A 24,760-nucleotide genomic window follows, 5' to 3' on the forward strand; every position below is an offset into this window, starting at 1 on the left:
GGCAACAAAGATGATCAGGGGACTGGAAACAAAGCCCTATGAAGAGAGACTGAAAGAACTGGGCATGTTTAGCCTTGAGAAAAGAAGACTGAGGGGAGATATGATAGCACTCTTCAAGTACTTGAAAGGTTGTCACAGAGAAGAAGGCCAGGATCTCTTCTTGATCATCCCAGAATGTTGGACACGGAATAATGGGCTCAAGTTACAGGAAGCCAGATGGCTGAACATCAGGAAAAACTTCCTGAGTGTCAGAGCAATACGACAATGGAACCAATTACCTGGGGAGGTGTTGGGCTCTCCCACACTGGAGGCCTTCAAGACGAGGCTGGACAGCCATTTGTCAGGGATGCTCTGACTTGGATTCCTGCATTGAGCAGGGGGTTGGACTCGATGGCCTTGTAGGCCCCTTCCAACCCTACTATTCTATGATTCTAAGAAAATATTTATTATATGCAGGAGCACAGGCAGCAGGAGACAATATAAGGGAATGAGCTATAAGCAACATGAACTAACCCTCAACAAAATATAAATGGGATACCCTTCAGTGTCTAAGAGTGCTTCTGTAGTTTCAGCCACTGCGATAGGAGTTAAATTCATATGCTTTTTAAAAAAGAAAGAAAAAGAGAATCCTTTCCCCATTATCCTGCAACCTGGCTTTCAGAGCCTTTGTTTCTTTTGCTATTAATGACCTTGAATCTCTTCCAAACTTCTTGAATCCCTATATCAGGAGATCATTTTGAACAGACTGCAGCAACAGAGCAGGTAAATTATGAAGTGTGAGAAAATCTTAGTGCAGCATCTGCATACTGAGTGCTATGAACATATGGGTCTGCCATGGTTTATGAAGCCGGGAGTGAGCAACAGGGCCAAATGCTTTCCCCCTCCTCCCTTCCCTTCCTTTTTCCTGTTGCATGCCAGCACAATGTACCAAGTGCTGGTCCCATTCAAATTAATAGGGATCAAGCTGAACAGAGCTTATGGATTGCACCCTTCAATCTTACACCACCCACCACCTTAGAACTGCTGAAAATGTTCTAACCAATACGTCAACAGCAAAACACCATCTAACACTGACCTTTACAACATAGCTTATATCTTTGAAGTTGACTCCGTTTGTTAAATGAATGGGGATAGCTTGCTTCAACAAGGCCCATTGTTTACTATTTCTTTTATCTATAAGAAGCCAGCAGTCCATCAGCAGCCTACCCCTACCAGGAAACCAGAGAAAGCTTGACATTCCTTTAAAAGCCCCAGTTGGTATTCCATTTCATAGGTCTCCTTCATAAAATATATGAACAGTACTGACACTGCTTCAGTATGGCTGCTTGCCACACTGCTTGTGTGTAGCAGGTGGTCACATGGGAGGCCTGACCAATGTTGTTACTTACAATGGCAAAATGGGTATCATCAATCCTATGTGAAGCAAATTCTGTGGGAAGTAGCTATGCCACAGTAACATCCACACCATTCAAGTGTTGCATGAATTGGCTTATGGTTCTGCTAATTATTATTATTATTATTATTATTATTATTATTAATGATGATAATAATAATAATAATAATAATATGATTTCTATACCACCCAGTAGCAAAGCTCTCTGGGCAGTTCACAACAATTCAGCAATAAAATATAGCATAAACATTTAAAATATACAAAATTTAAAACAATTTAAACCGCTAAAAACAAATTTCAATAAAATACTAGACCTGTTCAGCTGGCATGAATGCTTCATCATATCCCATTTAATGTCTGGGAGTAGAGGACAGTCTTAACCTGGCACTTAAAAGATGACAGGGTAGTGTCAGGGTGCACACTGAGCCCATAGAATCCCAGAGTAGTTCTGATTCTGAGGAAGAGCAGTTGCTGCTGGGAGAGGAGCGCACTCCTTTTTCCCAGGGCCAACAGTTGATGGAGATTCCTCCCACCAGCATTCCTAGCTTAGATAGCAGTCCTGGGAGTGACAGAGCGCGGGAAGCAGACTTGATGGACACGCGAAGCCGACGCACAGAGCGGCACCAAATGGAGGGCACAGAAAGGAGGCGTAGTGCCTGGTTGGTGTGCAAACAACGGCTGCGCACAGAGGATCCAAGGGAAAAGGGGAGGGACTCTCCCTAGTCCTTAAGTTCAGGGGTTTGCCAGTAATTCCCTTTCAAATGGGGACCAACTGTTCCAACTTAGGGCATAGGTTTTCTGCTGCTCATATCTAGTTGCTAACGGTAGAGTTGTTAAGTTGTAAAAGAGGAATAAAGCTTTGAAAAGAATCCCTTTGTCTGTGTCTGGACTTGGCTACTGGATTAGACTGAGAGAGGCCTCCAAGGAGCCCTTGACAGATAGGTGCCAGGCAGGCTTCAGTGGGGAGATCATTCCAAAATCGGGGGGCCAGTACTGAGAAGACCCTCTCTCTTGGCGCCACCTTCCGAGCCTCCCCTCTTCCATTACCACTTAATGGAAGTGGTAAAGCTAATACTTTGGAAACAGGGGGAAAAGCTGAGTAAATAATGGAATCAGAGAATTGGAAGGAGTCTTGGAGGTCGTCTGGTCCAACCCCCTGCTGAATGTAGGACCTGCAATGCAGCATGCAACTCCGACATCTCTGACAGATGGCATCCAGCCTCTCCTTAAATTCCTCCAATGGACACTCACCAGTTTGTCAATATCTTCCTTAAAATGTGGCATCCAAACCAGACACATCACTCCAGATGTAGCCTGATTTCAATTAAATTTATAATCATGTCATTTCTAAAGAGCCATGTACATTTGAAAAATGTCCATCTTATTATAAAAAAGCTTAACAGCAAAGGGTTGGATGCGACCGATCTCATTTGATCTCGGAAGCTAAGCAGTGTCAGACCTGGTTAGTACTTGGATGGGAGACCACCTGGGAATAACAGGTGCTGTAGGCTTCCTGCGTTGAGCAGGGGGTTGGACTTGATGGTTTTGTAGGCCCCTTCCAACCCTACTAATCTATGATTCTATGTAAACACTTCTTCATGTTTCAGAAAGCTGAGAAAGAGAGAAAGGTACGCAAAATTAGATACTGAAAAACATACTGAAATACTAATTGCACACTACTTTCTATAGGGAGAGATATAGCAGCCTAATAAAAATATTTATCTTTTAAAAAGATGCCACGCAAGTCCACAATGAACAATCATTTTAAGAGCTTATCATACCTTGTCAGTTTCTGCTAGGTGGGATCCCAAATCTCCCATCTAGCTCAAACGAACACACATTAACAAGGAAAGTTCTTACACCTAAAGGATTTATAAAAAAAAATTTACTATGAGTCTGTAAAATCACTCTTTAACAAGACTGTTCCTAAAAAAAGTACAGAACTTAGGCTATTGAGCAGCCAACAGGAAACCAAACTTGCAGAGCGTGCAGAAAAGTAGTGGGGGGGACATCCTGTGTTTTTAATAATGAAGGATCTCAGAATTTATTTTCCACCAGTCAACAGACTGGGGCCATGTTTCCACGACAACAGAAGGAGAAGCTAAAGGAGGAGTACCAGATTTTTAAAAAGGAATCAGCTTTGCTTTGAACAGGTCCATGCAGGGCACCATGAGCAGGTTCTCCACAGCAATAAATATTGCTTCACAGAACATACTTCCTGGTGGGAGTAGAGGTTAGAGTGAACCTCATCTGACTGGCAGGGGCTGCTCAACCAATAAGAGAGGCTTCCCCCCTCCCCTTTCTCCTTTCTCCTGAAAGTCCAGATGCACCTGCATTTCAGGAGCAGGCCTCACTAAGCACAATGGGAGTTACTTCCAAGTAGACAGACATATGCTTGTGCTGGGAAAGCGGGGGGAGAGCACAAAGACGGAAACCAGCCCACATTTTAACCTGCAGGATCTCTATAAAGAAGGGTGGAAGTAGTTTCTTCCTAATGCAATAAACCAAACAAAGGAGAATCGGAGCCTTGAGATCGCGCTGTGCCATGTCAGTTGAGGGGGATCTCTGTAAATTCTGTGAGCACTCAGAGGGCAAGCCTCATTCAGCACAATGGGAGGAAACACCCCTTGACTGGGGTCATGGTGAAAGGCACACCCCTGGGCAGGGCTAACATAGCCGAGCTAAATGCGGGGGTTGTGGTATACAACAACTATACTGTAGAGAACCTGACTTAAGGAAAAGAATTGGACTTTAAGCATTCTCAGGAAATCCGGTTTTTCCTTGATAGGCTCCAAGGTGGCTGCTGGATGGCCACAACGTCATCTGTCCCTAACAACCTCAACATGCAGCTGGCTCAGAGTAAATCACTGGTGGAAACACCCCCTGGGTGGTGATGGAACAAGAAGTCTGAGAGAAGAAGGCAAATTTACATATGCATGTTTATCACCAATGACAGCAACTTCAATTTGCATGTATAAAAAAGCAGACACCGCAGAGAGTTTCCACATCATTTCGTAACACATAACACACAATGCTTTTCAACAGAAGCATTCAACATGTAAGTCATAAGTAATATAACACTAAGGGTGCAATGCTATGATGTTTAACATGGATAGCTGGGGCATGCTGGATCTTGTAGGACTTTGTTGTTGTTGTCTAAACATGTATAAGATTGCACCCTAAGTGATGTATAAGTTTGAGCCAGTCCAGAAGCTGAAAGAAGTGCATTAGCTGAACAACTCAAATCTCTTAACTATGGTTAAGAGATCAGGATTTAGATGTTATATTGTATGCCTAGCCTCATCCATCTCATGCAGAAATCACCCCCAAACAAGGTTTAAATATGATTCAAAGCTATGCTGGAACAGATATTAACCATGGTTTGACACTAAACAGGACCCTAGTTAAAAGAAAACCCTGTTTACTGTTAGATCATGGTTATAATCAGAACCAGTCCTTGATGGCTTGCAACATTTCTGAAGGGGAAGGAAGGAACAAGTTTGAGTAAACCAAAACCTTTATATGGATTTTAATGGGCAAAGACTCATTTTATATATCGGCTTCCTGCCTTTGTTCATACTGTAGTCTCTGTTTGTGAATATAGTCTAAAGACCGTGCTCCCCAAACTCCATGCTGTCTTTTTAGCATTGGAATTGAATCTTAATGGATGCAATGGCCTTCTGATGTAAATTATTTGAACAAGCTCGTGGGCGGGATCAAGATAACCATGATGACCAGCATCATATTCTTCATATTCCAACACTTTCCAAAGAGATAAGATCACACTGTGTCAATTTCAATTCAACTCACTTGACTCTTCCCATAAATGTTGCTTTTGATCATATGTAAGAGTGGTTTGCTTGGATTAAAAAAAAAAAAAAAGATAGTTCTTTTCCCGTTGACAAGCTTAAATTTCTTTTTAAAAAGTCTATATTTCATTTTTCTGAACAAGTTTTTACAGTTGTTTGAAAAATGCAATGTTTTTATGGTTCTACTTGTCCCCTGGTACAAATGTCAATAGACAAGTACTTTTCTGTAAAATAAAAACAGACTTTATGCTTAGTGATGTTGGCTCATTTCCAAGGACAAGCTGCGATAGATAACAGCAAAAGAGCCTCTGTTAGCATCCTTAATTTATTCCAACAGTACTTGGTCCAGAGCCAGTTGACTTCAATGGATTCTTCCACTGACTTCCTTGGACTTTGGAGCAGTCTCATAAGTGATAATCCTTTCGCTCAAATGCAATGAGGTATTTTGCGTATGCATAATCACTGGTTACCAAGGAGAGACATGAATCGTAACATCAAATAACTGGAAGGAATCAAAGGCACAATTAATTCAGCTCTGCCTAAAAGGTAGGATACTTTACCAAGCAGTCCTTCACAAATCAAGCCATGCAATCTGATCACGGCATGCCATGAGCAAAGTATATACACTCTATGAAATGTAGCTGCACAGCATCAATGAAGGTAGTTGGATGTTTTGCCAAACTTGTATAAACCTTTGCTTGTATTCTACTACTGTCTGATCCTATCCATTTTAACCAGTGCTGCAGAACAAATCTGGATGATTCAGTCAAGACAAATCAAGCCACATGCTGCAGGTAAAAGCCTAACAACAACAAAACAAAAAGCACCATACCCAATACAGAGTCTCTAGTTAATATCGGACTTAATATATAGTAATCAACCAGACCCAAGTGCATGCAAAATCCACCCCAAAACAATATTTAGTACTATCCCATACCACCCAATGTCCTGTTCCTTGGCCAAAGAAGATCCTGTTGCCGCCGAGGAACTGGGAAGAAGGGACGCAAAATCGTATCTAGGAGGGGAAACAATATATCCACTGTAACTATACTATACCTTGGTTGGTTACATATGTCCATTTACTATAAATCTGCTCCTGGTGTATGGAAAAATTGTCATTATTCTTTGGAAAGATCATATAAACACACCTGGGATGAGAGAACTGGCGCTGGATAGGTTTAGACCTCTATATGAGTTCTCAGTCCTCAACCTTGTGACATGATTTGGACTTCCAAATGTTTCAAAGAGACCTTGGTAACATTTTATTTTTCTAACAGTTAACACGTTATTTTGAATTTCCTGTCTGGTTTTTACATTCAATTTTATTATTTGCCGTTCTACTTCATTATTTGTATTATGGTAGAGAAACTAACAAGATAGTGGTTCTATTGTTCTCTAGAACACATAGTCCAGGACCAAAGAACTTCAGGCATTTCCAAGGAATCTTTGGGCTCATGTTTTTCAAACGCTATCACGACATGCTCCATAGCAATCAATTTTTGCAACTGGGGAGATTGTTCAAAGCAGTTTGTGGCACAGCATAGATGTCTGCAGCTCAAGCAAAAAGAGTCAAAGACCCCACTGGATGCACTCAACCCCTCCCAAGTTTTTTAATCTTTTCAGTTTTAAAAAGGTGTTTGTGCTTTTTAGATCTTTTGCATTGCTGCTGTCCTCTGTTGGTTTTATGTTGGTTTATTCTGTGACTGTTATAATCAGTTTTAGATTTTACATTATTTTATTATATTTATGTATTTTACAGGTTTCAGCTTTCTTTCGTGAACCATCTAGAGTGCTGTGGCTATTGGTGGTACAGAAATGCAGCAAATAAATAAATAAATAGGCATGCCCAAAGTAGCTCTTTGGATCCCAATCATTAAATAGGGGTCTCTAGCCATAACAGCAAGTCAAGGTTTGCTGAAATAATAATAGTTATTGTAAAATATCAACTGCTCACTAAGGCTCCAATCCTAAACACACTTACTAGGAAGTAAGTCCCATTGTACACATCTTTACTTCTAAGTAAATATATACAGGATTAAACAAATGTTATACACTGCATAACGTAATTGTTTTAGTGGTCAGCCAATATTTTACATTTATGTTTTATGTTTCTAACCCATCTTTCTGCCTATAGACCCCAGCACAGAGTAAAAAGTAAAACAGCATCACAGGAACTGACAACATTAAACCACAGAACTGTCCTCAATAAATTAGGGGCCCAAGTTTCCATACCACATACTACATAAGATTAGAAGAGAAGACCAATTCTGGCTGACAACTGGGATGCTTCTATTTGAAAGAGTCATAATATTACAGCATGATCCTATACAGGTCTACTCAAAAGTATATCCCATTGATTTCTATTTGGCTTCATTACAGAGGAACTCAGATATGCTGGGTCTCTGGACACATAAATTGTGTGATATGTATTTCATTGTCATTACTCTGACCCCTTGGCTCAAGAAGCCATTTTGGTTCTGGCAGCAGCAGGATGGAAACAGTGCAGGAATACTGTTAAAGTGGATGGACACATTGCTGCAGGAGCCCCACTGTTCATGTGCTTCCTCCACTGATTTAAGGGAGCTGTTCCCTGTAACTAGGGAAACATGCAGGTGCCTTTCATGCTGCCCAGCCATGAGGATACCTTTGATTACAATCCAGAGCTTTAGTGGGAAATTTGGTCCAATTCTAAAGCATTCCCACCATGTAGAATGGTCAGCAGGTCCATATATTACTCGGATGGCCATAATGTTATCTTTTCTTTTGAATATCGGTAGCTAATTATCTTTTCCTGTACTGCTATGGCCCTGCTATGGCTAGTCACGTCTCAATCAATCAAGAGGCAAGTAATCTCCCTGAGCTTTCTTTTCATTCCCCAGAGCTAAACTTTGTTTTGACCCAGACTAGGTCGGCAGGGTGATCTTCCCTTGCTGGTGTTCTTGCTTGAATAGCAATTGGTGGCTCTTGTTTCTTTGGTCGATGGATGGAGCCAGAGTGTTCTTTCCCTTTAGTTCTACAGTCCCAAGATGACCATCAGTTGGGGCAGAGTATTCTTTCTGGCCGGGAGGGGGAAGTGAGCTCCCTGCAACTGCTCCTTCTCTGGCCAAAAGATGGGCCAGGTTGGTCTCCCCATTGGCTTGATGTTATTCCTGGGAAGCAGGGGTACAGCCTCCCAGCAGCCCTAGGTTCCCTGACTTTCTTAAGAGCATAGTGCAAAATCTACTGTGTCCACACCACACCCCTGATTAAAGCCCCCCTTACACTTAAATTGGTCGTTACCCATATGCACATGAGTTGTACGTCTGTGTGATGGGGAACATACAGCAACAGCTTACTCCCAGGTCAGTGGGTATAAGACTGTAGTTTTAAATGCCCAGTGCAAGCAACCAGGTAAAATGGAATCTTTAATAAATATTAGTATTTGCAGACTGATAATATTAAACCACAGGAAACACAAAGTAGCACCAATGGAATGCACTTCAAAATTCTTTGCTAAAAGTTGCCTCAAGTTCAAAAAGTCCTATATATACACACCCAGATCCAATAAAGTGTATATTAATGAAATGGGACTCACATAAGACTCCGCAGCATTGCTGTCTTTAATAATATTTTTTCGTTTCAATGTTTTAATTTTTTTAATTGTTTTTGATTTGTTGTACACTGCCCAAGTAGCTTTAACAGAAAAATGGCATGAAAATCCCAACAATACATTAAATAAATAAGGAACACATTTTAATCTAGAAGCAAGAGTTCTTCTTATGTTCTGCCAATGTTATAACATTGACTGGGCTTGCACAACACGGCAACCCACCACGGGCAGCCAGCCACGGTGAGTTGTTATTTCATCCGAACCTGGGAGACCAATTTTATGGTGGGTTGCTGGGATCGGTTACACAGCCACTTAGCAAGAGCAGCAAAAAAACCAGTGCCGCCACCACCAGCCTCCCTTGCCAGTGACTGCCCTTTACCGATGGTGAAATGGCACTTTGGAAGGACCTTCACTTGTTCCCCAGCTTGTGTGTCTGTGCGTGCGTGTGTGTGCACATGCACGCATGCGCACACACACATGTGCGCACGCGCACTCACTCACCTCAAAAATGCACAAGTGGGGTTGTAATTTTATTTTATTTTTTGCCAGTCTTTTGCAGGGATGCAAGTGCGCCCTTATGGCTGTCCCATATGTGTAGTCCTGCCTTGTATTTTCCACTGTCAAAGACAACTTCAAAGTGGAGCAAGTAACATGCAAGGAAATTGACAAGACAAGGCTGCATATACAGTGAGGGCCAGAAATATTGGAACAAGGATAACTGTTTTGGCAGTTGGCCTCCGTACACCACCACACTGAAGTTGAAAGGAAGCACACCCAGATGGGAGAGAAGTCAGGACTTTCAGCTGTAATTCAAGGGGTTGGACAAAAGTGGGGCACTAACCATTCAGGAAGGACAGCCGGTGGCATACACCCGCCCCCATTGTTGGTGGCGCATAAGTAATGGAACAAACCAACATCATTTCAAACTTAAGGATTGCCTTTAATACCTGGATGAAAATCCTTTGCAGTCAATGACTGCCTGAAGTCTGGAACCCATGGACATGACCAAATGCTGAGTTTCCACCCTTGAGATGCTTTGCCAGGCTTTTACTGCAGCTGCCTTCAGCTGCTGCTTGTTTGTGGGGTGTTCTGCCTTCAGTCTTGTCTTCAGTAAGTGAAAAGCATGCTCTATTGGGTTGAGATCAGGTGACTGACTTGGCCATTGAAGAACATCCCACCTATTTGCCTTGAGAAACTTTTGGGTAGCTTTTGCTGTATGTTTCGGGTCATTATCCATCTGCAATATGAAGCGGTGTCCTATCAGTTTGGCAGCATTCGGCTGAATCTGAGCAGGAAGTATAGCCCTATACACTTCAGAATTCATCCTGCTGCTTTTATCAGCAGTCAGGTCATCAATAAACACCAGTGACCTGGTTCCATTGGCGGCCATACATGCCCATGCCATAACACTGCCTCCACCATGTTTGACAGATGATGTGGTGTGCTTTGGATCATGAGCTGTTCCTTTCCTTCTCCATACTTTTCTCTTCCCATCATTCTGGTACAAGTTAATCTTGGTTTCATCAGTCCAAAGAATCTTATTTCAGAACTGGGCAGGCTTTTTTACGTGTTTGCTGGCAAAGGCTAATCTGGACTTTCAGTTCTTGAGCGTTACCAGTGGTTTGCACCTTGTTGTGAAGCCTCTGTATTTACATTCATAAAACCATCTCTTGACTGTAGATGTTGACAATGACATGCCTACTTCCACAAGAGCATTCTTGACCTGGCTAGATGTTGTGAAAGGGTTCCTCTTCACCATGAGCAGCATTCTGTGGTCATCCACTTTAGTTGTATTCCATGGTCTTCCAGGCCTTTTGCTGTTGCTGAGCTTGCCAGTTAATTCCTTCTTTTTCAGGATGTTCCAAACTGTTGTACTGGTCACTCCCACTGTTTTTGCTATCTCTCTGATGGGTTTATTTTGTTTCCTCAGCCTAATGATGGCCTCCTTCACTCAAATGGACACCTCTTTGGACCTCATGTTGGGAGTTCCAGTGAACAACTACAAAATGCAAATGTGACACTCAGAACCACCTTCAGGCCTTTTATCTGCTTGATTAGTCATTGGGTACCCAGGAAACTGGAGGAAAATTCTGAGAGTGCCTTGGACTGCAAGAAGATCAAACCTGTCCATACTCCAGGAAATAAAGCCAGACTGCTCACTTGAGGGAAGGATATTCAAGGCAAAACTGAAGTACTTTGGCCACATAATGAGAAGACAGGATACCCTGGAGAAGATGCTGATGCTAGAGAAAGTAGAAGGCAAAAGGAAGAAGGGCCGACCAAGGGCAAGATGGATGGATGATATTCTGGAGGTGACGGACTCGACCTTGGGGGAGCTGGGGGTGGTGATGGCTGACAGGAAGCTCTGGCGTGGGCTGGTCCATGAAGTCACGAAGAGTCAGAAGCGACTGAACGAATAAACAACAACCCAGGAAACAGGCCACACCTGGCCATGCAGCTGCTTGTTAGCCATTCGTTCCATTACTTATGAGCCACCAACGATGGGGAGGAGGGTGTATGCCACTGGCTGTACTTCCTGAATGGTTAGTGCCCCGGTTTTGTCAAACCCCTTGAATTACAGCTGAAAGTCCTGACTTCGCTCCCATCTGGGTGTGTTTCCTTTCAATTTCAATGTGGTGGTGTAAAGAGGCCAACTGCCAAAACAGTTATCCTTGTTCCAATATTTCTGGCCCTGACTGTAGGCTAATTTGCACTTAGTTGTGAAGGACCAGGGGAGAAATAACAGTAAGAGAAAGGAGGGACCAATAGCACAATTCAGAAGCACTGAAAATGCAGAAATAAAAGCAAATAGAGCAAGGGCACCAAAAGTGGAGGGACAATATCACCCCCTTGGTGACGTGATTCTCTCACTTTTAAGTGTTGAACTGACACTTCTCAGCACCCCCCACCTTTTCAACACTTCCCTGAGTCTCCAGCTACTCCAGAAAGTGAAGATATTAACTTCCCCCACCCTTTTCACAGCTCCTTTTCAGAGCAGTTACTGCACTTCAGTGGGTGTGGGCAAATCTCCCTGACAGAAATGGAGGGGAAATTTATGCACCTGCAGTAACTGCTCCATTGCTATAAGTGCATGAATTTCTCCTTGATTTACATCCCAGTCCTTAAATTTGTGCAAATATTCCCAACAGGGTTTTTTTTAATCCTTAGAGGGGGGCTGAATGGGACAGAGCAAATGGAGCACCTGTACCAGCAGTACTTGCACACATACACCGCAATGAGGCCCCATTTACTCCATCCCATGCAGCTGCCTTCCCAGGGTTTTTTTCCCCCCTAAAACTGTCAGGGAGATTTGCATGCATCCACTGAAGCACAGTAACTTCAGCAGTAAGTGCTTCAAAAAGGAGACATGAGAAGTGGTGGTGGTGGGAAGTTAATATCTCCCCTTTCTGAAGTAGGTGGAGACTCAGGGAAGTGTTGAAAAGGTGGAGGACACTGAAAACTGTCAGTTCAACACTTAAAAGCAAGAGGATCACATCGCCAAGAGGGAGATATTATACTCCCCCTTTTGACGCACTTGCTCTGCTCGCCTGTCCGCCCCCTGCATTTTCTGTGCTTCTGAACTGCACCACTGGGTCCTCCTTTCTGTTACTGTTACCTCTCCCCTGGTCATTCGAAACTGTGCACAAATTAGCCTATATGCAGCCTTGTCTTGTCAATTTCCACCTACTCCACTTCCCTGCTCCCTTTGACAGCTGAAACATACAAGGAAATTGACCAGGCAAGATTACACATATTGGACAACCCTAAGTGTGCACTTGTGAAAGACTGACAAAATAATAATCAGAGTGGGGAGGGGGCCAGGATGAGGAGACAAGATGGGTTCTGCTGCAAAGGCACCTGAGAAATGTGCCAGAGCTGTATGGAGGACTGAGCGGGAAGGAGGGGAGAACAAGCCACAGCAAGCCCAATCGTCTGTTGGGCGTACTGTGGGTTCTTCAGTGAACAACCACCCCACTGCAACTTATTTGCAGGGGGGCTTAGTGTGATGTGTGAACCCAGTGAGTACCGTAGGTCAAAGAGAAACTTTGCTAAACATTTGTATTATATTCCAACTCTGATTTAATTTCAGCCAAACTACCTCCACCTGTATAATTTCCCTGATAGTGTTTTGACCGCCAAGGTAAAGCTTCTGGCACAACCTTATTTTGCTGTCCTAAATCCACCTAGTATTTTCTATATCAAGAACAAGTCAGTACAAGTTTAATGTGGGAGTGCAGAAGAAGTAAAGCTATTGTGAAGTGTACATTAGTTAGAGAAACGTAGACACAAAGTGCAAACCACACACATTTTGCCAGTTTTTTTAACCTTTGCAAAACTGAATTACAGAAACGTAACTGATGCATCTACAAAGAAATGGAATTTGAAAAAGAACAGCATTAGAACAACAATATAGCATGGGAGATTATCTATCTGCACAGCAAGTGCCTGATTTGCAACATTCATGGTCACTGAAATGCGAGAACTAAATCTAGTACATTAAGCAGATGCAGCTACATATGCAATCCTAAGCATGTTTATTCAGAAGTAAATCTCACTTAGTTCAATGGGACTTACCCCTTAGTAAGTTTGCTTAGGATTGCAGCCGTTTGGGCAACAGTTCTGCATGCACTTATGCAGCTAGTAGTCCTGTCGTACAGAAATCATTTTCTGTGGGACTGTAGACTTAGGGCAAAGTCCACCTGGAACATTTGCACAATCCCCTTTGCAACAGACAGGATAGGATAACCTTAGACATTTTGCTGTTTTAGGTGAACATGTGGCAGCTGCCCATGCCTTGTGTTGTTGCCTTTTGCCCCTTTTCGATTGACAATGGGATGAACTGTATCACTTAATACCTACTAGTATAGACGGTTCCCAAAACCTGCCCTGATCTTAAAGTTGGTCAATGAATAGGACTGCAAAAGAGCATGCACATGCTCTTGTACAGCATTCATTAATATCTAAGAAACTTGCCAGCAAGTGATCTTAGTGAATTATACAACTTGGTGGACTTCACCTGTATATTAAGTAAACAGGACTCCTCAATCCAAAGATGTTTTTCAAGAGCAAATTATAATTAGGAGGTATTTGTAACTGGGCAGTCGTTATCATAGACTTCTGGGACCTTTTTCAGGAGTGGTCTCACAATCCCCCCTTTAAAAATGGCTGGCACCAATCCCTCAAGGAAAGATGCATTTACCACTCTCTGGACCCACCCAGTCAGGTCTCCCTGGCTAGACCTAATAACCCACGATGGGCAAAGAGTCAAGGGGGCATGTGTCTACATCATCAGGTCTCATCAAACGAATCTGCCCGTATAAAACGTTCAGCATCTAAGGCCCTCCTCCAAGGGAAGCTCGGAAGGCAGCAACAAGGGAGAGGGCCTTCTCAGTGGTGGTCCCCCCACCATCTGTGGAAAAGACCTCCCTGAAGAGGTCTGCTTGGTGCCGACATTATTATCTTTTAGGTGCCAGGTTAAGACCTCCCTCTTTTCCCAGGCATTTGGCAGCACATGATGAATTTTAATCGGTCCTGGATGTGTCTTTAGTTATGACTGATAGTTCAATGTTGTTTTTAGTTATATGCTGTTTGTGTATCTTGTCTGTGTGCTTTTATGTGTTTTTTTGTAAATGGCTTTTAAACTTTTTATATTGTATTTAATGTTTTGATTTCTGTAAACCACCCAGACAGCTTCGGCTGTATAGTAATGCAATAAACAAACAAATAAACAAACAACCTGAAATTGATCCCACAAAACTGGGTAAGTTGGTCCACTGGACAATGCAACAGGACCTGTCTCAACACTGGCAATGAAATTGCTATGAAGACAAGCAATTTTGTCCTCAAAGTGTCTATCCACAAGCAAATCCACCACAGCCGGCCTTTGAGGATATCAACATACTATTTGTTCTACTGGTTCTAACATTGTTCTACTACTAAAGGTAAGTAGGTCTGGCCCTGTAAGTTGTTGGGATAGATGACTGCCTGAGAGACTGTGTATAAGCTGCTCTGATCTCCTTGGAGTATGAGTGCAATATTAATAAAACAGAATAAATAAAACATCCCAAATGCAACTGTATATACCATAATTAAGCAGCAAGAACAGAAGTTCTGCCACCAAACACACAAAAGATCCAAAGACATTCTTCTAGTTGGTGAACGGTGGGGGAAATCTGCCATTCCCTTCAGAAGTCTGTAAATCTGTGTGGGTTTGTGCATTTACACAACTGTATATCTATTAGTAAGATTTTTAAAATGCATAAAAGCTAACCTCTGAGGGTACAAGACAACTAAGGTCATAGCCAAAGGGATGAGGAAAGAAAACACCTTTTAGACACAGAATAGTCTACTGCTGTGCAAGCATAGAAACTGCTGATAATTCAGGGAAGTTAGCAAAGTTGCAGTCCAAAGTCCTTCAGTGTTCTCTCTCTTTTCGTAAGTGTCTTGATAAGCCAATATCCTGCTACATATGGATCTAGAAAGCTGCCTTATACAAGTCTGACCAATGGTATCAAGTCTGACCAATCTTCCTCAGTGTTGCCCACACCAGCCTTCCCCAACTGGTGGCCTCCAGATGTGTCTTGAGGTCCAACTCCCATCATTCCCAGTCAGCACAGCCAACGCTGGCTAGAAATGATGGGAGCTGGAGTTCAAAACTTCTGGAAAGTACCAGGTTGAGGAAGGCTGGTCTACCCTGACTGGCTGTGGCTTTCCAGAGTTTCTGGCAGGAGCCTTTCCCAACCCTACCAGGAGATGCCAGGGACTAAACCTGGGGCCTTTTGCATGAAAAAGCATGTGCTTTACCAAACAGCTACGGCCCCTTTCTTGTTCAGAAGACATACTGATTTTTAATAAAATGTGATGGTAGATAAGGAAAAAGTTACTGAAAAATTTGGTCATTTTGATTACAAAATTCATGATGATGTATAAACCGTAAATAAATGTTCAAAATTCTTAAGAACTTGTACTTCAAATATACAGTATACTACATCGCTCAGGAAGATAAAGCATGTTGGAATTTGTTCCTTGAACCCTTTCACTGAACCATGGGTGACTACATCTTCTGACTCACCAGTGTGATAAGATGCAGTGTAGTTCCAGAACATTCTGCCAAAGAGATCCAGCAGTGATTCTTTCCTTTCTTTGGCAGGCAATGGGAAGAATATTCCCTGGCCCAGACAACATAACCCTCAGTTGCTTGTACCACCACATAACCAGAAAAAAGTATTGGTAGTCTATGAGCCTGTCCACAAGTCTCCTGTATATCTGTACGTTTCGTGTTCAAACCAATAACTGGGCCAACTGCTGCATGCACTGAAAGAAAAACCCAAAAAGTTCCTGTGAGTGTAGTACAAATGCTCCCTTTTTGGCAGAGTCCAAACCATATGTTGTTGGGACACAGCTAAGGAAGAGCCAATCTTGATGGGATCAGAGCACCAGGAACACATGACACCAGTATCCTGTTAACTGCACTGCAGGTATGCTGTTGTCAAGGAAATTAACTGCATATTCAAAAATAGGTGTGTGGAATCAAGGAGGAACTTTTAAACCAGGACTGGGCAGAAAGTAGATCTCTAGATGTTTTGGCCTTCAGCTCCCCACATTCCTGATCATTGGCCACGGGCAGGCAGGAGCTTTGGGAGTTGAAGGCCAAAGCACCCGGAGATCTACCTTCCGCCCACCCTGCGTTAAACACCCGAAAGGGTTTGTTTGACCAAACCCTGTGGGATCTCTTGACTCCCACCCCGATCCCCTACCTTAAGGAACAACAAGCCCTGCCGTGCCACATTGTCTTCCCTTGGATTTCAAATGTGGCTCTACCCATAGGACGCGGGGAACTGCCGCTTGGAAGAGCGGGACAGATCACAAGCTCGAACAGCCGCGCCAAGTTCGCCCAGCGGTTCCCCGGGTCTGTAGCCCGTGAATACGTCCCGGAGGGAGGCAGGCGCGTGCGGAGTGTATCGGCGCCGTGGCCCGTGTCCTCCTCGCCCAGCTGGAAGCCCAGCCCTGGCACAAGAGCTGTCCTGCCAAGCGCCCCTCGGCTCGGCTCTCGCAGCCTGCCGCGCTTACCTGAGGCAGGGCTCAAGTTGGCTCTCCGGTGCCTTCTGCCGAGCTCCTTCAGCTGCTCCTCCTCGTCTTCTTCCAGCCTCCAGGCTTCAGCCATCGGCGCCGGGGACAAAGAGGGCGCTCAGGCACGCGTCTCCTCCATGGTGTGCGCGGCGGGCTCTAGCGCCTGCCCTCCGCCTGCACCTGCCGCGGGCGGGCGCCGAAAGGCAGAGCCCCGGCTCCCCCGCGGCCGCCCGGCTCTCCCGCCTCCTTCTGCCCGCCTCCCTCGGAAGCGTAAATGGCGCTCCCCGCGGCTGCCCCGAGGCCTTCCTGACCCCCCCTCCTCCTCCTCCTCCCCCCCCCCCCAGTTCCCGGGAAGGGCTCCGGGCAGCCGCGGGGGAGCGAGAGCGACGGGCCCCGCCGCGGAGGGGAGGGAGCGCGAGAGGCGTCGGAGGAGGCCGGCGCTTCCCCGCCCGCTCACAACATTCCGGCGTCGACAGGAAACGGGGCTCCTGCCTGACACTAAAACAAAAGGAGAAGGGGGAGGTACCTGGAGCCGCGAGCAGCAATCAGCGCCGCGGAAGGCGAGGGGGGAGCGACCTCCTGGCTGCGGCGGGCGCCCGTGGGCCGGCGGGGAGGAGAGGCGGCGAGGGAGGCTTTCGGCAGCCGTGTCCCGGGAAGCCCCGCCCTTTGTCCGGAGGTTCCCTGAGGCGGCGAAGGGCGTTTCAAACGTTCCCTCCCGGCGCCCAACGGCGCCTAACGGCAGCCGCTATTCCTCCTCAAAGGCTTGAGGGGGGCGGCCCCCCCCGCGAGTGACCCTTGGGAAGCGTGCCTGCTGCCTCCCCTGCGTTGGGGGCGGGGAGCAGTGCCGGCGCCAGGTTTTGGCGAGCCTTGGGGCGAGGCCCCCTCCAAAGGCCTCCTCCCTCAGGGAGCCCGCCTGCTCGCCGCGGGGTCACCGGCCGCTCCGGCTTCTCCCGCCTTTTTTCGTCGTTGCTACCACCTGCTTCCTTGGCAGGCACAGAGCCAGCAGCATCCGCTGTTCTTCCTTCCCACCATCTGGGCCAGAGCTAGAGGCAGGTGAACAAGCCGGCTGCAGCGGTGAGGAGGCAGGACGAGGCCCTGACAAGAGCCCGTTGGACTGCGGGCCCTCAGCAGGTGCCCGACCATGCCTACCCATGACGCCGGCCTGCTTGGAACTCTGCCATTATTACACCAGTGTCTGCGCTGTTTACCACCCATTCAAATTTGCACTGAAGTTCCCCACCACCAGCGCCCAAATTAGAGGGAAGCCAGTGAGGGGCTCACTCCCTCAAGGATCCCCCAGTTGGTGTTGTTAGAAGGCTGCGTCCATGTGTGAGTTGGCTACAACGGCGAAACGCCAGGGTGTGGGACATGTGGATTTCATTAAGGGTGTTCCTGTCTTCCCCACCCCGCTCTAATTCAAGGATTGCTCCCTACCCCAGGCAACTCAAGCACTGTTAATGATAAAACAATAGGGAAATGACATTACTGTCATTTTCCATAAGAAGTATTATTTATTCATTAATTACATTTCTATAGCACCCCATAGCCGAAGCTCTCTGGGTGGTTTACAAAAATTAAACGCCATTAAAATACATTCTACAAAGTCTAAAACCCATGGGGGAGTCTTACTGCAATCTCAGCCCCGCGCCTTTTGACGCACCCAGCAGCTGTACCACACAAGGTAACAGGTGTACCTCAGCATCCTTTGCAATGTTGCAAAGGATAGACACCATGGCACAGCTCATGGTCCCACTTATGGACAAGGCAGCAGTGACCTGAGCAAGGGCATTCTCAGTTGTGGCACCCTCGTTATGGAACTCTCTGCCTTTGGAGGTGTGTCAGGCATCTTCAATAAGTTTGTTTTGTCAGTAAGACCCAGCTTTCTTCCCCCAGCTCTTCCTCCAGGGCTTTGGGTCTTTTTGATGAAACCTTTGAGTCTTCCCTCTACTGAACAGTCTTTGGTATGTATTATCTTGCTGCTGGTTGGCTTTGATGCATTTGTGGAGTTTTATAGTATTGTCTTTTAGTGCTTGTGTATATTGTTACTTTTTATTTGTAAGCAGTTCTGTGATTTGTTATAAAAAGTATATAAATTAAATAAATACATAAATTACACACAGTCTAAGAGTTGTGCCTAGCATCCTTTGCTAATCTGTGAGAAATACTGGAATGCAACTCTCAATTGCACATTGCACCTACAAATATTGGTGCCCAAGAGCTTGGGTTCTTTATGTCATCACACCAGTCACAGCACATGGTTCATTCCAAGGAGTCTACTCATCTCTTATGCCACTGTCTCTCTCTTAAAATCAAGAGTACAGAAATCACCACTGCTTACAAAACAGGGAGGTGTCTATCATGCAGCTCATCACAGCATGCAGTTCTGCCAGTGATAAAATGGTAGTGGTGAGGTGCTGGATCTGACAAAAGGTCTGACAGAGATGAAGATAAAAAGGAACAAGTGATCGAGTGGGTTCAACATGGTATAGGCATTTGCTGCAAATGGAATATAGGTAGCATGATAACTGCAAATATCCACTGGTAAAAAAACTACAATCGCACAGAAATCTTAATTAACTAGAATTAAAAAGGTATCAAGTTCACTGCTTCTACATCAGATTCCTAGAGAAACAACCAGCATGCTAAGATGTGTACAAGCTCAGCTGTTTGTGTCTTCCCCAATGTCTAACTGGAACTTCGGTTTTCCTTTACACATGGACACCTGGATTACCTCATCTAGGTGGTTGTGGTAGGGCAGATCTGTACCCTTCTCTGATCAATTTTCCTAGTTAGAACGTTCCCAGAATAAAGCTGTATCAAGAATCAATTGTCTATTAAGTTCCCATGGCAACGTATCTCCTGGCCAGCCAGTTTGACTAACTTTCGTGGTCCTTTTGGCCCATTAACTCCCTCTTGTCTAACCCTCCAAGCTCACTACATTTCTTTAAATACGTGAGTGTCAGGGTTGGATCAGAGCCCAGAGAGCCCCAAAGCAGTTCTGATTCTGAGGAAGAGATAGAAACTGTGGGAGAGGAACCTGCGTGCTGTTCAGAGGAGCAGCCAGGGGGAAAGCCCCTCCCAGTACATATTTCTGAGAGTCATAGTGACCCTGGCAGGGAGGCACAACAGTAGTTTCTGGATGCTAGGCACCAGTGCAGTGTCAAGTGGGAGATGGCGGGCACTGAGAGGAGGTGCTCAGCCCGCTTGGCGCGATGGCAACAGCAGCGCCCCAATGCCCCACGGGAAAAGGGTGGACTCTCTCCTCCTAGCCCATAAGTACAGAGGTTTCCCGCCTTCCCCTCCAAACGGAGATCAACTGATTCCTAAGGTTAGAACCCCCGAGTAGGCAGCTGTCTTAAGTCTCACTTGTAGGAGCAAGCAATTAGCATCTGTAAGTGTCATTAGGTTAAATGGGAATAAAGCCTTGGAAAATAGCCCTATTGTCTGCATGTTGATTTTGGCTACCTGAGGATTTCAGAAGGCAGCAGGGGCGACCTCCTGACTATGAGATGTCAAAAATACTTTTTAAAAAGCATTATGTTACATTTCAAGCTTCTACTTTATAAATTTTCTGGTTGTGGTAGAAATCTCATAAAGAAAAAGAATTTTGCTATTTGTCATGTTTCCTGAGATATTCTCCAGCAGAGATGTTCTCAGTTATAACAAGAAGTTACCAGGAAACTCAATCAGAGGATTTACTTCTTACATTTCCTTCCCTGATACATTCATATTTTACTTCTAATTACCATGCATCATGACAAATTGAGACTCACTGCTGTGGGTAACTATGATGCAACTTAATCTTTGAAAACAGGGAAGGATCTACACATCTGCACAAGATAGCATATAAAGCAAATGAGAAAAGGCAAAGAAAATGTAGCAAAATAAATCCCACTATCACTACTAGTCACACAACTAACACAGAAGCAGCCAACACCCAGAGACTAATAGATATATAAAGCAAATATGTAGAGGTTGTGTCAACATTCCTAAGATAAAAACTAATGAACACAATGATTCTAATAGCCACAAAAATTCCAGGAGCGTGTGATGACATAAGCATAAAAAAATTAAGCTTGGTTCTCACTAAGCAGAGCTGAAAGAAAAATCTTGACTAACTGCAATTTTACATACAAAATTTTTTACATTTTTGCAAAATGAAACATGTCCGGATAATGCAGAAGAATGCATCAGGGCACAATTCTATATTGCAGATCCACCAGCTTAGGAGCTATAGGATCCGGCAAAGCCCTGTCATGCCAGTAAAATGCCAAATATGCTGCCACCATAACAGATACACTAGTGGACAATTTTTGCTGGCCCACAATTCTGCCAGCAAAGATATGCTGGTGGAGTAGCTGAAACAGGACAGAATCGTGGTTAGGACAGGAGAAGAACATTTGCTGCATCCTATCCTCCGACTGCAAAGAGCCCCAGGCCTGGCACAAAGGATTTCCCTCCCTTTTACTTTAATGGGAGAATATCACGTTCCCCAGCCTTGACCTGTCTTCTGGCTCCGAACAGGACTCGGAGGCAGAGGAAACTCCCTCCATTAATCCAGTCCCCGCTAGGCCAGGGCCTCCCAGGCCAGAGGATGTGCCTCTACCTGACTCCTCTGGTGCAGAAGACACTCCCCCATTACAGCCTTCACCACTCCCACCCCGTAGGAAAAAGCGGCTACAAATCAGGCAGTAGCCCTTTAAGAAACAAACTACTTCTCTGAGGGGGAGGAGTTAACTGTAGGTCTTGAGCTGCTGGCCTTTATAAGGCTTCAGAAAGCCTTTGACTGTTGCTGCGTCAACAGTTCCCCTTGCTTGAATCTCAGCTAACTGGGAACTAGCCAAGATCCTGGAAGACCCTATCTGGTCTAACTTGCCTGGTTATTCAGCACCCTTATGCTGGGTTGGCCTGGCCTGGCCTGGCCTGGCCTTGCCTTGACTGGATTTGACTTGACTGGACTTGACCTGCCCTGCCCTGACTTGGCAGGTCCTTGCTTGTACGTACCTTGCTAGTTTTAGCCCTTCTGGGTGCCTTGAACCAAGTTGGAAAAGACAGTTTGAGTTAGCCCATATGGAATGGAGGCTTTGGTTGCAGAAAATCAGGAGCTGTCTGCTGAGAACCAAGATCTTTGGGTGCGGATTTCCCAACTCTCAGCAGAAAACATAAGCCTATGGGGACAGTTGCAGGTTGCTAAGGTTGCTGCAATGTTCCTTCACCAGAGGAAGGTGTCTGATTAGCTTAGTTTAGGGGAGATCGGGGACTGTTTCCCATTTTTTTTAGCCCAATGCCAAATTTACATGGATCTTCATCTGGAAGACTTCCCCTCGGATCGAGTTTGGGTGTGTTTTGTGTTCAGCCTACTGAAAGACAGTGCTGCAAAATGGGCTACTCCATATCTTAAGGAATCAAGTGCTCTCTTAAATGACTGGACTGCTTTCATTTCAGTTTTCTGCCAAGCCTTTGAAGACCCACAGAAGAAGGAAATGGCGAATCGTCGGATTCGGCGTCTCCGCCATGGTTCTTGGTCTGTGCTGGACTATGCTAGCTCATTTCGTTTATATGCACAAAACTTAGGATGGAATGAAGCAGCTCTTGTTGATCAATTCCAGGAAGGGGTGGGAGATCCAATCCGAGATGAGTTGTTCCAGGCAGAATTACCTGACACCCTTGCAGACCTCAGAAATCACTGTCTGTGCATTGAAGGTTGCTTGGAAACCTGTCAAGGGACCCAGAGAAGACCTGTTCCTTCATTACCTACTAGTACTGGAATCCAACAATCTGTTCCTCACCCCCACACCCAGAATGAACCAGAAGTTATGCAGATTGGTGGAGCTTGTCCCTGCTTCGCCCCAGAAGAAAAAGATCATCATTGTCACCTGAACCTATGTTTATATTGTGGTCAGTTGGACCATTTCGCATCGAATTGTCCAGCTAAGATGCTGGGAAACTCCCAGACCCCACTCTAATCAGACCCACAGTGGCTAGGCCATCAGCAGAAGGGTCCCCAGCAATGTGTCAGCCAAAGGCCCATTTATGCCTGCCCTTGAGTTTACATTTCTTGCATGGTCGTGTTATATGCACCTGGGCCATGCTGGATTCTGGAGCTTTTAGCTGCTTCATTGATATCTCTTTTGTGACACAGTATCAGATACTCACCATTCCAAAGACTAATCCTGTTGCTGTAGAAGCCATCGATGGATGTCCATTGTCCTCAGGGCCTATTTGGTATGAAACTCAGGTTCTTAGGACTGTTATCCAGGATCATCAGGAGACACTAACCATAGATGTGGTGGGTTCTCTACATTTTCCAATAATTTTGGGGATCACGTGGTTAGCTCAGCATGACCCTTTGATTCAATGGACCATCCAGAAGATCTCATTTGACTCACAATATTGCCAGTGGAATTGTCTTAGCCAAGACCGACTCCAGGCAGCTGCCACCTCACCTCCGGAATCCAGCCTGATGATCCTGCCAGACTACATGGACTTCCAAGATATGTTCAGTCCTCATGAAACAGACACTTTACCTCCTCACCATCCATATGATTGTGCCATAGATCTGGTCCCCAGTTCATGTATTCCCCAGTGCATGATCTTCACAATCTAGAATATCTGCAAAGAGCAAAAAAACCTCAATCAGCGCCAGATCAGATGGTCCTTGTTCTTTTCACAATTTGACTTCTGTATTGTTTATATTCCACATTCTCATAGTCGCCAGGCTGATGCTCTCTCCTGAAAACCTGAATACACACAAGATCCAGATACAGAACTCCCCAGACCAGATTACTGCACCTTCGGAACTTTGCAGCTGCTACACATGATCCAGATTTATTAACCATAATTCACCAATACCAGCAGAAAGACTCCTATGTGCAAACCCAGATCCATGTCATCACTGAAGAGGAGGAGCCACCTCCAAAAGGTAATCAAGTTACAGATGGGCTGCTCTACATATACTCCTGCCTCTATGTTCCAGCTGGTCTGGCCTGCCTCTTAGTTCTTTGATTATGTCATGATGGCCCAATATGAGGGAAGAGATACACCGATATATTATTACGTGTGAGACCTGTGCACATACCAAAGACCAAAGGGTCTACCTCACCCCTTGCCCACACCAGAGGGGCTCTGGAAGATAGTGACGCTAGACTTCATTTCTGAATTACTACCATCCCAGCGGTACACAGCTATTTTGATGGTGGTGGACACATTTACCAAAATGGCTCACTTAATTCCTTGTATGGGTACCCTGACCGCCAGGAAGACTGCTCATACCTACTTGAACCACATTTTAAAACTTCATGGCTTACCAGACCATATTATTTCTGATCAAGGGCCTCAGTTTGTGGCAAGATTCTGGAAAGGGCTGTTTCAGGCACTGCGGGTAGGAGTGCATCTCTCATCCCCAGACAGATGGGCAGACTAAGTGCACCAATCAGACTTTAGAACAGTATCTGCACTGCTATAGCACATATCAACAAGATAACTGGGCTATGCTATTACCTTTTGCTGAGTTTGCTTATAATAACTTGGGCCACTCCTCCACCCAATACACTCCATTTTTTGCAAACTACAGCTTCCATCTGCACTATTTCCCTGATCCTTGTCCACCTACCAATGTGCCTGCAGCAAGCCAATTGCTGGAAGAACTACAGACAGTAATTGATTTGAAAGGCCTGCTTGATCAGGCCAAAGAAACATACAAAGCATATACAGACAAGAAACGACAGCCTGGACTACCTCTAAAAGGAGGAGATCTAGTATGGCTGTCCACGAAGTATCTTTGCAACATCCACCCATCACAAAAATTAGACTACCGGTTTCTTGGTACATTCCTCATCACCCGTGCAGTAAATCTGGTGGCATTTTGTCTTCATCTCTCTGGTTCAGTTAAAGTACACC

At 45.0% G+C, this 24,760-nt stretch overlaps 1 protein-coding gene across 4 annotated transcripts in view; it reads right to left on the reverse strand.

Annotated features, from left to right (window-relative positions):
- SH3D19 (SH3 domain containing 19) overlaps window positions 1-17,522 on the reverse strand; it is a 115,658-nt gene extending 98,136 nt beyond the window's left edge. Inside the window, exons 1-2 of one of the 4 annotated variants that reach the window (XM_084856249.1) lie at window positions 16,862-17,178; window positions 15,864-16,105 (exon numbers count right to left, since the gene is read on the reverse strand). In XM_084856249.1, the coding sequence (XP_084712375.1) occupies window positions 15,864-15,897 (34 nt within the window). In that variant the 5' untranslated portion in view covers window positions 15,898-16,105; window positions 16,862-17,178. Of the gene's footprint in view, window positions 1-15,863; window positions 16,106-16,861; window positions 17,340-17,387 lie in introns of those variants that run through there. The other 3 variants (XM_084856251.1, XM_084856248.1, XM_084856250.1) reach the window with 3 other exon arrangements.
- Between the last annotated feature and the right edge of the window lie 7,238 nt (window positions 17,523-24,760).

The sequence above is a fragment of the Heloderma suspectum genome, chromosome 5 (genome assembly GCF_057233095.1).
Source record: "Heloderma suspectum isolate Gila_16-S chromosome 5, 16-S_ref, whole genome shotgun sequence".
Classification (NCBI taxonomy): Eukaryota; Metazoa; Chordata; class Lepidosauria; order Squamata; family Helodermatidae; genus Heloderma; species Heloderma suspectum.